This window comes from Cavia porcellus, unplaced genomic scaffold, assembly GCF_034190915.1.
Source record: "Cavia porcellus strain 051 isolate PalLab524CR breed Dunkin Hartley unplaced genomic scaffold, mCavPor4.1 scaffold_23, whole genome shotgun sequence".
Classification (NCBI taxonomy): domain Eukaryota; kingdom Metazoa; phylum Chordata; class Mammalia; order Rodentia; family Caviidae; genus Cavia; species Cavia porcellus.
Window position 1 is genome coordinate 28,578,244 of NW_026947506.1, and position 16,266 is coordinate 28,594,509.

At 51.3% G+C, this 16,266-nt stretch overlaps 1 protein-coding gene across 3 annotated transcripts in view; it reads right to left on the reverse strand.

Moving 5' to 3' along the window:
* The window catches only part of Eepd1 (endonuclease/exonuclease/phosphatase family domain containing 1), a 101,548-nt gene that overhangs the window by 4,620 nt on the left and 80,662 nt on the right, over nucleotides 1-16,266 (reverse strand). For 2 of the 3 annotated variants that reach the window (XM_063233966.1, XM_003470076.5), the window contains exons 4-6: nucleotides 13,208-13,318; nucleotides 9,485-9,619; nucleotides 7,239-7,377 (exon numbers count right to left, since the gene is read on the reverse strand). In XM_063233966.1, coding sequence (XP_063090036.1) covers nucleotides 7,239-7,377; nucleotides 9,485-9,619; nucleotides 13,208-13,318 — 385 coding nt within the window. The remainder of the gene's footprint in view (nucleotides 1-7,238; nucleotides 7,378-9,484; nucleotides 9,620-13,207; nucleotides 13,319-16,266) is intronic. The other variant, XM_063233965.1, reaches the window with a different exon arrangement.

Genomic DNA, 16,266 nt, shown 5'->3' on the forward strand with positions numbered 1-16,266 from the left:
CAGGCAGGCCCTGAGCCGCTGAGATAGGATCTTTATTTTCCTTCTATTTCCTTTCTTTCCCCCTCCACACTGCAAACAAGATGTTTATTTAAACAAGACATTTGACTTAAAAGGGGAAACTATCTGGATTCTCTTTTAAAGAGTAATTTACCCTACTTAAAGACAGATCACCCTGCGTGTAGCAGCTATGTACAAAAAAAGTCATAAAATTGTCCGTGGTTTTACAATGATAAATGAAAAACATTAAATAAGATATGCAAGGATTTTTATGTTGTTGTCTTTTCTGTTGAAACAATCAGCAAAATAACTTATTGGAATCAGATCTGAAACACCAGAGCTGAACAGCATGCTATTAACTTTGCAGGAAGGGCATTACTGTCATAGAACCAGTATGGTCCCTGTCACAATTCCATCTGAGGTCAATCAAAGCGTACTGCTGGCCATTTGGTTAAACTATGCAATGTGCTAAACTGTACTCTGGTGGTCAGGCTATGGTAGAACCAAACCGTGGTTTATTATTTTATTTTATTCTTTTTTTTTTTGTGCTGGGGATTGAACTCAGGACCTTGTACCTGTGAGGCAGGCATTGTACCAATGAGCTATATCTCCAGCTGAAAACTGGTTTTCTAATGGACAGTGCATTGTTGGTCTTTAAGATCGGAGTTCCTGAACGAAGTTGTCATAAGTTCCTTGTTCAGCCTGCACCACAGTCTGAAGCTGGAACACAGTCATTGCATCTTTGTCCTTCATTTCCAGCTGTGCACCTGTCTGTTTCATAGCCTGGGTGCCCATCAGAGCAGAATCCGGTCTTCCTCACGGACAAGCCGGCCACTTACTCGGGCTCTCACTGGGTTACCCAGCTGTGTGTGCCTCTTCATCCTAAATGGCACCACCTAACATCGTAGACAGCTGAGTTAGGTAGAAGTATTACAGGCAACCAGCCAGGGCGATGCGCTTGAAGGAGCCGTGCAGAAGATAAGAACACATTACAGCGTGGGTGGAGGTGCATTTGTTGAAGGTCAGGTCTCGAGATAAAGATGGAATGACTGCACCTACATACCTCCCCGAGGGGTAAACAGTACACTGTCAGGGATACTCTAAGTTAGACATCCAGCATCCAGGTGGGGGACCAGGGCCTCCCCACTCATCTCTTCCACAAAGCTCTTTATTCTTTCCGTGCATATTTTCTACGTGACTTGCTTCCTCACTAGGTCAACATTACCTGAGTGGCTATATTTGTAATATCAGTTGATCACAGGGTAGTCCCATATTGTACCCACTTCATGAGAGCAAAACCTATACAGAGCAAAATCACTTTGCCAAGTGGCTTATTGGCAGCGTACTTTCCAGGTCTCCTCCTGTCTCTCTCAGGGGCTGTCTTTCCCTCAATAAAATTTCCTACCATAAACCTCCGTGGTTCCTTAGAATGCATTCTTTGCTTTCAGGGTTTCACACGACTTTTGCGTGGCAGGCTGGGAGTGAGAGCATTTCCCTGTATCATGGAGAGGTCCTGTCTCATAACCATCTCGCCTCACCTCGCCTCGTTCAAATTGACGTGACCACTGCCCTGGGGCTTGACTTCTTCCTTGGCCCTAGCAATCGCCCAAGAGTCCCCAGCTTCTGTTTCACAGAAGAGGGACAAGGTCCTCACGGAACCAGCACACAGGCAGCACCAGAGCGGTGGAGGAGAAGGTGGCAGCGGAGGAAAGGGACAGGGTGCCCACATCTGCGTCCCCTCCCCAGCCTGTGTGCCCCTTCCCACTTTTTCCTCCCTTAGCCAGTTCTCAGCATTCTTTCCCTGGGGCCATTTTTTAAAATTTGAAGCATCACCAAAGGGATGATCCTGATCTCTAAGAGCAGTGGCACTTTGTCTCCTTTCCTTGAATTCTTCATTTCACATTATTAATCAAAGGAACGAGGAAGAAGAGGGCCAGAGAGCTGAGGACCAGAGCAGGGAATGTGGAAAGCAGGGCCTGGCCCAGCTCTAAGGGGAACAACCAGCGGGGTGATTTTGAGATGGAATCTGGGCTCCACCCCACTCAGTGCAACTCTCTGGTCCAGGAAACCAGGCACACAAACCCTTGCCCACAGTTCTGTCCGGATGGGGTGCTGCTGGCAACTTGGGGCCTCCTGCTCTGAGCCCCGGGGCCCTGGGAAAGGAGGGTTTGCCTGAGAGACACCGCCCCACATGAACAATTTGTGTCTAAGTAAGGAGGACAAAGTGAGGTCCGGCCAGAGTGGAAAGCTTTTCTCTTTGAAGTATTCTAAGCATTTCCTCCACAGCCAGTTGTCCTGCCAGGAAGCAGAGCGCTTAGAAAGTATTTTCCAAGAAAGGGACTGGGAATTCTGAGAGGACAGTGGAGTCCAGTCAGGCTCTGCAGGATGTCCACAGCTCCGCCCGGCCCTTCTCCTCAGGCGCACCTTGTAAATGAAGCTTTTGGCAAAGCAGTTAATCTGTGACAGTCATGTGTGGTATAGCCCCTGAAATCTGGGAAGCTGAGGCAAGACCATGCAAGTTCAAGTCCAGCCTCCCTAGCTTTAGCAAGACCCTGTCTCAAAATAAAAAGTAAAAGGGGCAGGGCATGGTGGTGTACACCTATAATCTCAGCACTCAGGAGGCTGAGGCAGGAGGACTGTTGCAAATTTGAGGCCAGATGGGGTTACACAGTGAGTTTGAGACTGGCCTGAACTACATAGTGAGACACTGTCTCGAAAAAAAACCCAAGCTAAACCAAAACAAAATAAAGGGGTGGGAACATAGCTCAGTGCAAAGGCCCTGAGTGTGATCCCCAGTTCCTCAACAGACAAATAAATAAACAAACAAGCAAGCAAACACCAACTGAGACTCCTGGCCAGTCTTCCTCCTTAGCCTGATGGTGCTTCAGGGAGAGGGAAACAAGCAAAATGCAATGCCAGGAGTAAGCAGCAGAGGGCAGGCACACGCTGCGGGTGGTGCCTCCTAGAGTTTGGGACAAAGGTCTGGATGAGACCCCTGCAGCTCCTGTGCAGCCTGCAGGCTGGGTCTCATGCTGACTGACTGGGTGACCCGAGGACCCAGTGGAGCCATGTTGGTGACCTCATGTGCTGCGCACCAGGCTGACTGCTTTCAGACACCACATCCTGGGACTTCCGAGGCCTGGGCTTGGGGCCGAACGTCTCCTTTGCAGGCCAGGAGCGCAGGGCAGTGTAGCTCAGTGTGCTGCCCACGGTCATGGGCTGTGGCTCGTGCTTGCATTGCTGGAACCTGGTGCATTTGCTGCACAGACACCAAATCAGGAGACAGGCCCTCTGTGACTGCGAGACGGTGCAGAGGGTTCCTGCGGCACAAAGCTTTCCTGGGTACAGACCCGAGAAGACGGCTCTGAGACACAGGAGACAGGCAGCTCTGAGTGACCACAGGATATCACGAGGTTCTCCTCTGGGATGGGTTTGCTCAGGTATCTCAAAACCATTTTCTGCCCTTTAGATCTGCATCACTGATGGCACAAAGGAAGCTTTCTGTTTTTTCAGTGCTGATTGTTAAATCCAGGTCCTTGATACTGAGCTACATCTCCAATCCCCTTTTCATCACTGTTTTTGACAGAGAGCCTTGTTGAGTTGCTGGGCTGGAACTTGTAGTCCTCCTGCTTCAGCCTCTTGAGCACTGGGATGACTAGCATGTACCTCCATGGCCGGTCTTCGCTCTGAGCATCCGCAGAGATGGAGAAGCTTGGATTCTCCTCCTGGATGCCACTTGCAGGAAGTGCGTGTGGAGGAGGGCTCTGTCACTTGTTCTCTCATTTCCTGGAAGTAAAGGGGGACACTCGGGCCTTTTTTTCAGCCTTCTGTAGTGCCAGTGCCGCCTACCACCCCTGCCAAGGGACCAACCTGCCAGGGCTGTGGGCCCCAGACCTCAAAGTGGAAAATCCCCCTGAGGACACAGCAGACCGCGGCCGCACAGTCCAGGGGAAGGCAGAGAGGCTCAGGGTCACGAAGGACTCAGCTGCCATTGGCACAGCAGGAAGAAGGCGTTGTCTCCTCTGCTGATTAATTCAGCCTGGTGGTGCCCGGCAGGAGCTGGCACTTCTTGCACCCTCTGGCCTGGGGGTCACAGTTAACAATTAATTGGCTGTGAGTTACAGGCAGGGGACACAGAGCACAGGTCACTGACCCTATCTGGATGCCAGTCTGCGGTCAATAGTTTCTTGGCAATTTAGCAAAGTAACCTGCTGAGGCTTCTGATGAAAACCTGGCCACCCCCTGGGTACCAGGGGAAGGAAGGTGAGGGGCTGGCTTAAGGCCCTGGGGGGGTTAGCAGCTTTCCCTTCTGCATCCTGGAGGATAAAGAATTCAGACTGTGATGAGCTATCAAGTCATCGTGGTTTTATTTTTGTTTTTCATGATGCTGGAGGTGGAAACCAAGAGTGCTCCACCACTGAGCTATATGCCCAGCCCTTTTTATGTTTGAGACAGGGTCTCTGGGATCAAATTTGGGATCCTCCTGCCTCATCATCCCAGAGTAGCTGGGACTACAAGTTTGGGCCACTAGAGGTGTGTGCCAAGTCATCCATTGTAACAGGTGACAGTGACTGTGGGTGAACACAGACACCCCTGGACGGGGCACCTTAGGGACTGACTGACTCTTTAGTCTACAGAACACTGTGCTCCTAGCAGCATGCTTCCCCACAGCCCCGAGCAGGTGCAGTCCAGGAGCTACCAACAGATGAGCAGGTGAACAGTGACATGTGGTCCGTAAGGACAGTGGAACATTCACTGTTCAACCTTCGAAAGGACGGGAGTTCGGATACACACTGCCCAGCGGTGAACCGTGAAAATACAAAGGCTACTAAAAACATACAGTATGTGTTCAAATTAAAGCATTTACTATAGGGAAAGACACACTGCTGTTAATCCCATCAAGGTATCTAATCCCCCCCCCACACACACACACTTATCCCATGGTTCTGGCCACTTTCTGAAGCAGCTCTGCAGTCCTCTTCCATGTGTGTCTTTATGAGGTGTGATAAAAAACATACTGAGTGTTCCTGGCCAGTGCCATCCGAAGGAAAGGCAGGCAGGTAAAAATGTTAGTGTGCCTCATCTACCCAGTCACCCTGTCTGGCACTGAGAGGCTCTGGCTCTTCCCCAAAGCCAAAATGACCACAAAAGGGAAATGCTCACAGTCAGTTCCAGACATCAAGGCAGCCAACAGCGGAATTAACTAGAGACACTCAAGAAAGGGTCTTCCAGAACTGCTTCAGAAAGTGGCGAGAATAGTGAGACACGTGTGCCCAAAGTGAGGGCTATTCGTGGCAATGTGTTTTTACTGTAATAAAAATGTTTAAACCTTCACTGTAGTTTTTAGCTACACCTCATATTATGGTAAGTGAAATAAGCCAGACCCCAAAGGACAAGTCCTGAGTGCTTCCCACGAAGTGAACGGTCCATCCATGGAGACAGGAAGCCAGGCAGTGGTTGCTGGGGACAGCTCGAGGTGGGAAGGGTGGGGAGTTCGAGTTTCAGGGGCCCCGAGTCCCAGCTGGGAACACAGGAAGGTTCTGGAGACGGAGGGTGGGGACAGAGGTACAACAGTGTAAATGGATTTACACTGCACACTCAAAAATGATTCAATGGGTACATTTCAGGTCATGTGTACTACAACGAAAGCTTTTCAACGAGAAGCTCACAGTTTGACTGGAATATCTTTGTAGCTGAGTCTGTACTGAACCTCAGGGTAACATGGAGACATCTCTGAAGGCTAAAAACATGGGTGGAGAAGAGAATTCCAGGGCTCCAGCGGCCAGGCCTCAGCCAGAGGCAGCGGATCATCATGCCCATCCTCCTCACTATCACTACGGTCCTGCCATACCTGGTACCAAGGACAGAAACCTGGGCCAGGAGGGCAGAGCCCAAGAAGGTTCTGCCTTTCTCCTCAAGGTCCTGCTCCTTTCAATTTTTTTTTTTTTTTGGTGGTACTGGGGTTGAATCCAGGATCTTTGCACTAAGTGACATCTCCATCTCTTTGTTTTAGTTTGTCTGTCTTGAGACAGGGTCTTGTATGTAGTTCAAGTTGGCCTTGAACTCACTATGTAGTGCAGGTTGGCCTCAAACTCTCAGTGATCCTCCTGCTTCAGCCTCTTGAGTGCTGGAGTTACATGTGTGCACCACTGTACCCAGCCCCAGCTCTGTATTTTGAAGTTTTATTTTGAGAAAGGATCTTGCACAGTTGCTATATTGCCCAAACCAGGTTTGAATTTATAACCTCCCTGCATCCACCTCCTAGAATGCTGGGATCACAAGCATGCACCTTCATGGCAACTCTTTGTATTGTGTATTCTTGCTGATAGCCTTTCTATCTTGGGTGAGATGGAATCTCAGTGTAGGTTTGGTTTGTATTCTCCTAATAGCTAAAAATGTTGAACATAAAAGATATTTATTGACCATTTATACTTCTTCCTTTGAAAAGTGTCTATTCCATTCATTTGCCCAGTTTTTGACAGGGTTATTTTGGAGGGGTTAGTTTTGTTTTATGTTGTCTGCTATACTGGAGAATGAACCCAGGCACTTTACACTAAACTGCATCTTTAGCCCTTCTTTATTTTTAGTTTTAGACAGAGTCTTCCCTGGTTGCTAAGTTGCTCAGGTTGGGCTAGAACTTACGATCCTCCTGCCTCAGCCTCCAACCTGAATTCTAATTCTCCTAGTGTTTTAGAATTGACTTGGATACCAAGCCCCCAGATTCCTTGGTGCTTCTCTCTGTGTCCTCCTGATCGTACAGCAGAGGGGGCCTGAAGTGGGTGGGGAGTTTGAGCTCGACAGCCACCCAAGGGGCAGAGATTAAAATCTGTATACCACCGGGAAGACTCAGTTGGTTGCTAACAGGAACACACCTTCCCCATGCACTCCTGTCTTTCACAAGAGCAGGTAAGCACTAAAGGCAGCCCCAAGGGGATGGGTCAAACAAGCTGTCACAGGGAAGGCATCTTCACTTAGATTTGCCCCCCAATTCTTTCCATTCACATAAGGCAGACAAGGAATGAAGCCAGCACCAGCACACATGTAATATCCACAGAGACAGAGACGGGCCATGACCAGGGTCAGCCAGGGCGTGTGAGAACCAGGTATGTGATTGTCCCCTGTCCCCAAGGCTTGCTCTGCTGACAAATGGCTGGCCTTGGTGGCCTGGGGTGACATGGTGTATCCTGAGCTGCCCACCTTGCAGAATCATGGGCTGGCCTTGGAGAAGGACCTCATCCTACCTTTCAGGGTGCCCTGCAGGGTCTGTGCCAAGCTTGCCAGGCGGTGGCCGTCACTGGGATTCTTGCTGGGATTCTCTGTCACCGGGAGGCTCAGGGCAGCCAGGTGAAGGTTCACGAGGGTCACTTCATTACTTCCCACCTGGGCAGCCAGAGACAGAGCAACAGGGAGGGGCTCGCACCGCTTCCTGGATGCACCATGTGCAGCTCAGAGACCCTTCATGCACACAGCAGACCACAGTGGAAGCAGGGGAGGCCTCAACTTCAGTTCCTGAAGCCCAACACTTGCTTGGATGGGACCTGTACTGTACCAGCTCCCCGGCCCCCTGCAAAACTGGCCAGAGCTGCTGCATGTGGCAGGGCCTGATTTATTTTCTTCCCTTGTAAACAACCAGGAGAAACAGGTGTCTCTAGTAGCCCACCTTAGCAAGGCTCCACCCTAGTCCAGGCGCACCCCATCACCACCACGAGAGTTCCTGTGCCCTTGAAGCCCACTCTGTCCTGATGAACTCTGATCACGGCTGGGCAGCAGGGGGCGCACACAGGGGACACCCAGGCAGACATTGGCCTTTGATTGTCAGGGAAACCAAAAGTAAATATTGCAAAGAAAGGAAGGATGTGGACCCCAGGAAGCAGAAGTGTCAGGCTTGTCTGGCTGACATGGCCCCAGACTGCCACCGCTGGACCCACAGTTCTGCCGCTGCTGTCCTGACCGCAAGGGGAACCTCCTTGTGGCTGGGCTGCGCATGGGGTCAGAGCATTTCTTTTCATCTCCTGTTCTTTCCTCTTCTCTTTCCAGCACAGGGCTGGAATGTGGGGCCTCACACATGCTAGACAAGCACTGCACCTCTGAGCAAGGTCCCCAACGGTCCTGTTCCCGCACAGGACCTGGGGATTTAGCTCAGTGGTGTAAGTCCCTGCCTGGTAAGCACAAAGTCGTGAGTTTGATCCCCAGTACCAAAAGAAAAAAAGAATAGAACAAAATTATTGGGGCTGGGGATCTGGCTCAGTGGCACAAGTGCCATGTTGGCAAGTACAAGGTCTCAGTACCAAAAAAAAATAAAAAAAAGATGACCTACTGGGCTGACTTCCAGTAGGTCCCGTAGTGAGAGTGTGCAGACAGCTTGGGGGAGACCACAGGCTGGGGCACGAGAAGTGTCAACTGTCAACGGGCATGACAGTGATGACAGTGGACACCCTAGTGAGTGCACACACCCACCTCATGGTCTTATAGCCAGAGGGTGAGAGGGAGTTGTGGCTGGGGTCCCTAACACAGGAGATGCTCTGTCTCCTGCCAGAGATAACCAAGCTGGGCTCAGGCTGGGACAGGGTACACAGGTAAAGAAGGGGTCACTGCACCAGGGGACACTTGGGTGCCTGGGCTGTGGTGGCCAAGCACCTAAGGGGAGGGCTCGCTGTCACTGGACTGTCACCCTTCCCTGTCTGGGCTCTAGTGCTCTGCTCTTATTAGTGCCCCAGGGGGTTCCAGGGCCAGAGGGACAGCATGATGCGGGGAGGCTCTGCTCAGCTGTTCTCAGACAGAGCTGCCTTGGGCCTCCACCCAGACCACCCCAAGTCTGCTCCAGATGCCAACAGCCTCTCTGGGGGCCACTGCTCCTTAGAATAAGGGAGAGGAACCTGAAGAGTCCTTGAGGAAAAGGGCTCTGCAGAGTAGACTGCTGCCCTCGACCCAGCCATTCCCAGATACCCGGCCTCACTAGCCAGTTTCACCTGGCCAAGGGGCTGCAGAAGAAGTCTTTGAAAGACAGACTGTCCAGGGCTCTATCGAAGAAACTGTAATGGGGTTGAGACATCCTGGATTGTAGGAAAGCGTCCTGGCTCATTCTGATGCATGCAGGCTGGGGACCAGCTGCCTGATCTGCTTCCCCTCTCTCTCTCACTTGCTCTCTCTATGGGGTTGGGATCTTGTTGTGCTGCCCAGACTGACCTCGTATTTGCAACCTTCCAGTACCAGCCTCCTCCTAGGTTATCTCCTAAGTGGCTGGGTAGCCGTGTACCACTGCACCTGGTTCTCCTCTCTCTTGCCCATGTGTTACACTATCAGGGATGGGAGTCCTTCCAGATCCTTTTCATGCCTGCCCTGGACAAGGTCACCTTCCCTGGCAGTTCCAGCTGTGGTACCAACCCAATCTTGCAAACATAAAATCAAAGCAACAACAGGAGGCTCCTCTCATTCATGGTCCTGTTTAGAGGGAGCAGGGTTCGCAGGTGACCTGTGGTGCAGGTACCTTGAACTTGGCGAGGTGTGGGCTAGGTGCCGGGGGCCTCCCATGTCCATTGCTGGATGGGCTCTCCTGCCAGGGAGCATCTCGAAGCTCCACGCCGGCTGCTGTGTCCCACAGGAATCCTGAGTACCCGGCTCCCTGCAGTGAGAAGGAGACAGAGTGGGTGCTGAGTGTGAGCTCAGCAAGGTGCAGCCTGGAAGGGGGGAAGCAGGAGGATCATATTTCCCAAGATCATTCCCAAAAGTGCCCCACACACTCAGGCTCTTCCCTCTGACTGGACACAGTTACCTTGGGGGTCATCCTATGCCACAAGGCAGCAGCTTGTGTCCCCACTTCCCCTTGTTAGGTGAGGACACTGGTGCTCAGAGAAGCTGAGTAACTTCCCGAAAGCCTGCAGCTGTAAGGGCCACACTGAGACTCATTCAGGGGCCTGCAGAGGGCAGGGTGACTTGCAGATGAGTCAATGGTCACAGTGCATGGGGCCTGACACGCAGAGGTTTCTTTGTTTGCAGGTGCTGGATGAAGGAGTCCAGGGCTCACCATCAGGTGCTCAGGAACTGACCAGGGGCTCTGCAGATGAACAGGCTTCAGCCTGGGTCACAGGTCCTGAGAGTTGTGGGGTGCAGATTTCGGGTTGCTGAGGGCAGTCTGAGAGGCTGCTCTCAAGCCCCCACCTCTGCCACTGGCTCAAGGACAGAGCAGCTTCTCTGCAGCCTGGAGGAGTCCCACACATCTTGGGGGTTGGGGAGTAGGGTCTGTGCACCATCACACAGCCCAGCAGTGCTGCTCCCGGCTCCGCCATGTTGCTGGAGAAGAAATGGCCCTGCACAAGTATCCCCCAGGACAGCTGCCCAAGTCTCCAGTGTCAACTCAGGCCGAAGCTTCTGTGCCCCTGCTAAGGCAAACTGGGTTGAGAGTCACAGATTTGGGTCTCAGTGTTCCCTGCATCAGGGAGCAATGAGCCACCCAGTCTGTCTACACCTCAGGGTCCTGGGTACTGTGAGGTCTGTAGTGCTCTGTCAGCTCCACTGGCTTCTTTCTCTTGTTTCTGTGTCCCATGCAGCAGGGCCAGGGCCACCTTTCTTGCTCAGGGCCCAGGGCACCTTCTGCCTGAAAACTGTTTCGGCTCCCTAGTGCCACCTTTCTTCTCATGGCCACCTGTCACACCTGCTCCATTGTCCCCAGGGCCTTTGCTGTCCCCCTTCTGTGCACATTGCTCCTTCTGTCATGAGTTTGTAACCTATCTGGGTGCCTTTACCAACTCAGATTCAGGAGTCAAGGTCAAGAGCAGAGGCGCAGAGGCTCAGCTCTAAACACCACGTCCAGGCAGACACAGTCATGGGGCAAACTGCTTCTTCCAAAGTCTGAGTCTCTACTCTCTTCTCTGTAAACTTCTTTAGGCTGCATAGGGGCAGAGAAGGGACCAAAGGACAGGGGGATGTGAGGCCAGCACTTGGGGAGCAGGGTTTGTGCTTTCTTGTGCAGTATGTAGACTGAATATTCTTGGCGGGGGAGTGAATTCTGTTTGGTTCAGTGTTTTAATACACATTTTTATTATTAGTTGTGATCATTAATGCTGATATATCAACTTCACTGGATTAAGAAATGACTAGCAGATTTATAGAGCACACTTCTAGGTATGTGGGGGGTCACGGAGGTGTGACCTTGGGTATTCTGTGCAGTTCCTGCCCTTTCTCTCTGACCCTTACTCTTACTCTGTTCCTGGCCACCACGAACTAAGCAGCCCTGCTCCACCACACCCTTCTGCCACAATGTTCCTGCTTGGAGCCAGCCAACCATGGACTGAATTCCCTGAAACCGTCAGCCAGAACCAGACTTAGGCTGTGGGTATCAGGTCCACATCCCAAGGACAGAAAAGCTGAGCAGTGCACCTGTCCATATGTAAAATTCAGACATGGCCAGACTGGCCTCGGATACTTCGGTGATGATTGCCTGGACCTGGATGCGGTTGCAGCTGATGCGGACAGAGTGTTCAGTCCCAGGTGTGCGTGTCCCACCGGCCTGTGCTGTGCTGAATGAAGCAAGTCCGCACTGCTTGCTCGCTGTCTTCTTAAATCCTGCAGCTCAGAAAGGGCCAATCCTCCGTCACACAGAGGAAGGAACTCAGGCACTGAGGTTTAAGTGGCTGGAACTTGGCTGTCACTGCACTGTGCTGTTCTCCAGTGGCATGAGTCCCTTCCTGGAGCAGGATGATCTATCCTGCCCCCAGCAGGCCGTGAGAGTCGTGGAGGAGGGGCTGGCCGGTGGGCAGGTTTTCTCACCAATGCCCACCTGCACAACACAGAGGGTGCACAGTCACTGTGCAGGAGGGTTTTGTTCGATGGATGCAGGATGTGTGCTGAATGGATGAGTCTGAGCACCCAAGAAGCCTCCCTAAACACACATATCAAGCTCTATTTATAGCATGGCAAAGGTGTGCTGCTATTTCTGTGAGACCCAGTGGAGATGGCCTTGGGCTCAGTCCTAGGCCCAGAAACACCATGCTTGGCTTTACCCCAGCCTGAACACACCCTACTCACTGGCGAGCCACAGTGTCATGCCACAGTGTCAGGCCGAGTGGGGGATTTAAGGAGGAGCTAAGGAAAGGAGAGTCTGATTGTCACTAACAACCAGTGTAGGCTTATTATTGCCAATAATAAAAATGGCTGGTATATATTTATGGGTTTAATAGCTCAGCTGATACACATCAACCACATAAATACAATTCAGATGTGTTTCTAAGCACATTAGGTCCACTATAGATAAAAAGTAACATTTGCATTTAGAGGAAAATTATCTAATGATCCTTTTTGTTGTTTATTTTTTTAAGACAGGATAGTTTACACTAATCTTAAACTCATGATGTAGCCCAGGATGGCCTTGAACTAGAGGCGATTCTGCTGCCTCAGCCTGTACTGGGATTGCAGCCTGCACCACCATTTTGTTTTATTTTTATGATGCTGGGGATTGAAGCCAGAGCCTTGTACATAAAAGACACGTGCTCTGCCACTGAGCTACATCTCTAGCTCAACTGTCTTTTAAAAAAACCTAAAAGTTTGCAGATTTAAACCTGGCATTGAATACAGTATGTAAAAGTGAAAATGTTTGTACGAAGAGCTCCACGCATACCACAGCGCAACACTGATGACAAAAATCCAGGATCCAAATCTGTGGAAAGGTCAACAGAGGATCTCTACGTGCAGTTTCAAGTATGAAAACAAATACTTCAGCTGTGAATTCAAGTGGCGCTGAAGTTTCTAGCCAGTGAGCAGTGGACAGATGTGACAAAGGGATTTTTTATTTTTTTGTTTGGCTTGTCTGTTTTGTTTTGTTGAGACAGGGTCTTGCCCTGTAGCCCAGGCAACCATCCTCCTGCCTCACCCTCCCAAGTGCTGAGATTACAGGCATGCAGCACCATGCCCGGGGCTGTGACAAAGGGATATCAAGGATAAAGGACAGAAATGCCCCTTTGCCCTCTTGGCCTTGACTGAGATTCCTCCTCCCAGGACCCTAAGCTTGCATTTCCGTCTGGGCAGCAGTCCACTTCTGAGCTCAATAGGAAGTAGCACCAGGGCGCCGGAAAGGAAGAGACTGAGAAACTGGGAGGAAACACAGACTTGTGCAAGGACACTAGCACAGGAAAGCGTAAAACACTCTTGCCTGAGGGCAGGGGGAGTCGGCTGAAATATAAGGAAAGCAAAGGCGAGGCTGGACAGCCCAGCGTACCTTCTGGAGCAGACTTGAGGGCTTCTCTGCCACCAGGGAGCGCCAGCACCCCCGGGGGCCCCTCCACTTGCGGATGTTGGGGAGGACTGGCTGGTTCAGCTCCGCACAGAACTGCAAAGACAGAGGCCTGGGGTTAGCGTGTGGGACCCGTACCACCACGGCTCTGGCTCCCAGTGACTGCGGGGCTTCGTGCCTGGGCTCTCGGAGATCAGGCTTCCGCTGTTCCTCAGTGGTCGGAAGAGAAATGAGCAAAGCTAATAAAGCAGAAACCACTTGGGGTTGCTGATCCAGATGATACAACAAACAGCACAATGAAAACACACAATATCTGCCTGTGAAACCCCAAGTCCTCATGGGGACTAGGTCTTTCTGTCCTAAAGGTTCAGAAAGACCAGCCACGACCCCTTCCATCCTGTGAAGCTGGTGGCTCTCAGTCTGGGACCAATCCAGAGGGAAAGAAGAGGATCACATGGCATCGGTCCTCCTCAGGGCTGAGCTTAGAGCACAGGGACAGAAAATGGCCCAGCTCAATCCTCAGCCACATCTGATCACAGAGGGCCACTGTGCCCGTCTGTGTGTACACGGCACTCACGACTTTATGCTTCTAGGTGTTCTGCAACATGATGTGGGAACCAGAAAGAGGCTTTTATCACAGAGGCAGAACAAAATAGCACAAGGTACAAAGGAAAGCAAAACAACCACCCACTCCAGCCTGGGTATAACGGGGCATGCCTGGAATCCTAGCACTCTGGGAAGCTGGGGCCGGCGGATCGAAAGTTCAAGACAAGAAAGGGAAACTCGGCGACTTAGTGAGACCTCGTCTCAAAATAAAATGAAAAATTTAAACAGGGCTCGGATGTTGCTTAGTGCAAAGATCCTGAGTTCAATCGCCATGACCGCAAAATAAAATATTCAGTCTTTTAACGTCACAGAAAAAGGGCAGCTTCTCTAATTCATTCCACTGAATCTGCTCTTTTGAGGGGTCCCCAAGCTTCATTAGATTTGGACTTAGTTTTTTTCTCCCCATAGTGGAGACTGAACTCAGGGTCTTCACACTGAACTATACCCTGGCCCTTTTTAAAAATTTGAGGTAGGATCTAAGTCACTAAGCTGCCCAGGCTGGGAAGGAACTTACGATCCTCCTGCTTCAGGATCCCAGAGTGCTGGGATCACAGATATACACCCTCATGCCTGGTGTGGGCCCAGTTTTTCAGATGCTCTGACATCTAGTGCTGCCCTCCCCAATGGCATTCTTGTGTCCCTCCACGTAGCTTTGAGCACCCCACTATTCCTGTGTGCTCCACAGCAAGGGTCTCCTGCTTTAAACAGCTGCCTTTAACCATGCTTGTTAGTGCCACAGAAACAGCGTGCACCTGTTTCTGGAAGACCCCAAATCCGTAGCACATCTCTGTCTCCTAAGCATCAGGTCATATTCTGACAGCCGCTTTAACATTTCCACTCAAAGGTATCCTTAAACCTCAAACCATCTGGAAGGAACATGTCAATACCCCCAGACCCTTTCCAGGGGAGCTCTGAGTTTAAAAACCCCCATCAGGTGGCCAGCCCAGCAGGTATCTGGGAGCCCTGGCCTCAGGGATGCTGTTAGCCAGGGACTCGAGTCTTCAGGCAGCCAGGCCATCAGGATGGCTCTCTCAGGTGGGAGGCCACTCTCCCAACCCTCTGGAGCCTCAGGTACCTGAGAAGAGGCACATCTCTAATCGTGCCCCAAAGCCACCCCAGCTCAGCCACCCCCTTCCTGGTGTCACAGCTCTAAGAGGAGAGGGGAGGCCCAGATCAAAGGCACCACTGTCCATGCTGGTCACTTTTAGAGGTCATGTTTGGGACTAAGGTAAGGATGACCTGTTGTCAAAGGGTACTTGTTAAAATGCAGATTCTCAGGCCTCTCCTTAGATCTGCTTAGAGACTCGGGCAGGCTAGGTAATCTGCATTTGGTTTTGTGGATGGAGGAAAGACATGACATTTTATTTCATATTTAAAACCTTTTCACCCACTTAATCCTAGAAGCTTTCACCCTGTGGCATCTTAATTGTGCACCTCTGAAGCCTTGCTGTGATTCCCTCTCGAAGCCATAGTTCATATTACTCTTCTCTCCCCAGGACTTCTTAAGTCACAGGGAACAGTTCATTAATAACTCAGGGGACCAGGGATGTAGGTGTTGATGACAGGGAGCTGCCTAGGCCCTAATTTTCACAAGCAGAGTTCAGCAAGGGGTAGGGATTTTCTTCCATTTCTAGGCCTGGAAAAGACACTGCCAGTCTTTTAATGGAGGTGATGTTTACAGTGACAGGGCCCAGATGACCTGAGAAGGGGAACATTTTAGTTCTTTGCTACTCCACACATGGTCTGTGGGAGGTCTTGACCTGCTGCATAGCCTGCATCACTGCAGGTGCCAGGGTTGTTTCTAGCTCCAGAGGCTTCCTGCTGCCCATACTGGTGGGCACCCCCACCTCTGCTGTCCCGGCAGGGCCCCTGGAGGCAGTGCTCTCCTGGCTGTTCTCAGCCCAAGTGCTTTCCAGGACAGTGATGCCCACACAAGGTGTAAGGTCAGGGTGACCAGCTGGTGAATGTGATTAGGAGGGTGAGTCCAGTCTGCCTGGCTGCTGCCTAGCCTCCTGCTGGAGAGGTGGGATGGGGCTGGGTCAGCTCCCCTCCACGCCATCAGCCCTCAAGCTGAATGCTGCCTTAAGGTGTCACATTTAGACCAAGAGGTCCTTACATCTGTTTCACTCAGATCCACAGAAGGAAGAAAAATACTGTCACAAGGGGCCAACTGGTCAGAAAGGCAGGGACAGCGGGGACAGTCTGTGTCACTCGAAAGCCTCCCAGGGAATTCCGACCTGCACAGCCCAAAGACAGTGCCTCACTTCACCTACAATTCTCAAACCCCAGAGGCTCACTTATCACTCACATTCCTCAGAATGAAGCTGGCTCTTTGCGTACAACAGTGGACTGTGGGCGTGGTGACACACGCTTGTGATCCCAGCTACTCAGCAGGCTGAGGCAGGAGGACCATGTGTTCAGCACCAGCTTGGACGACT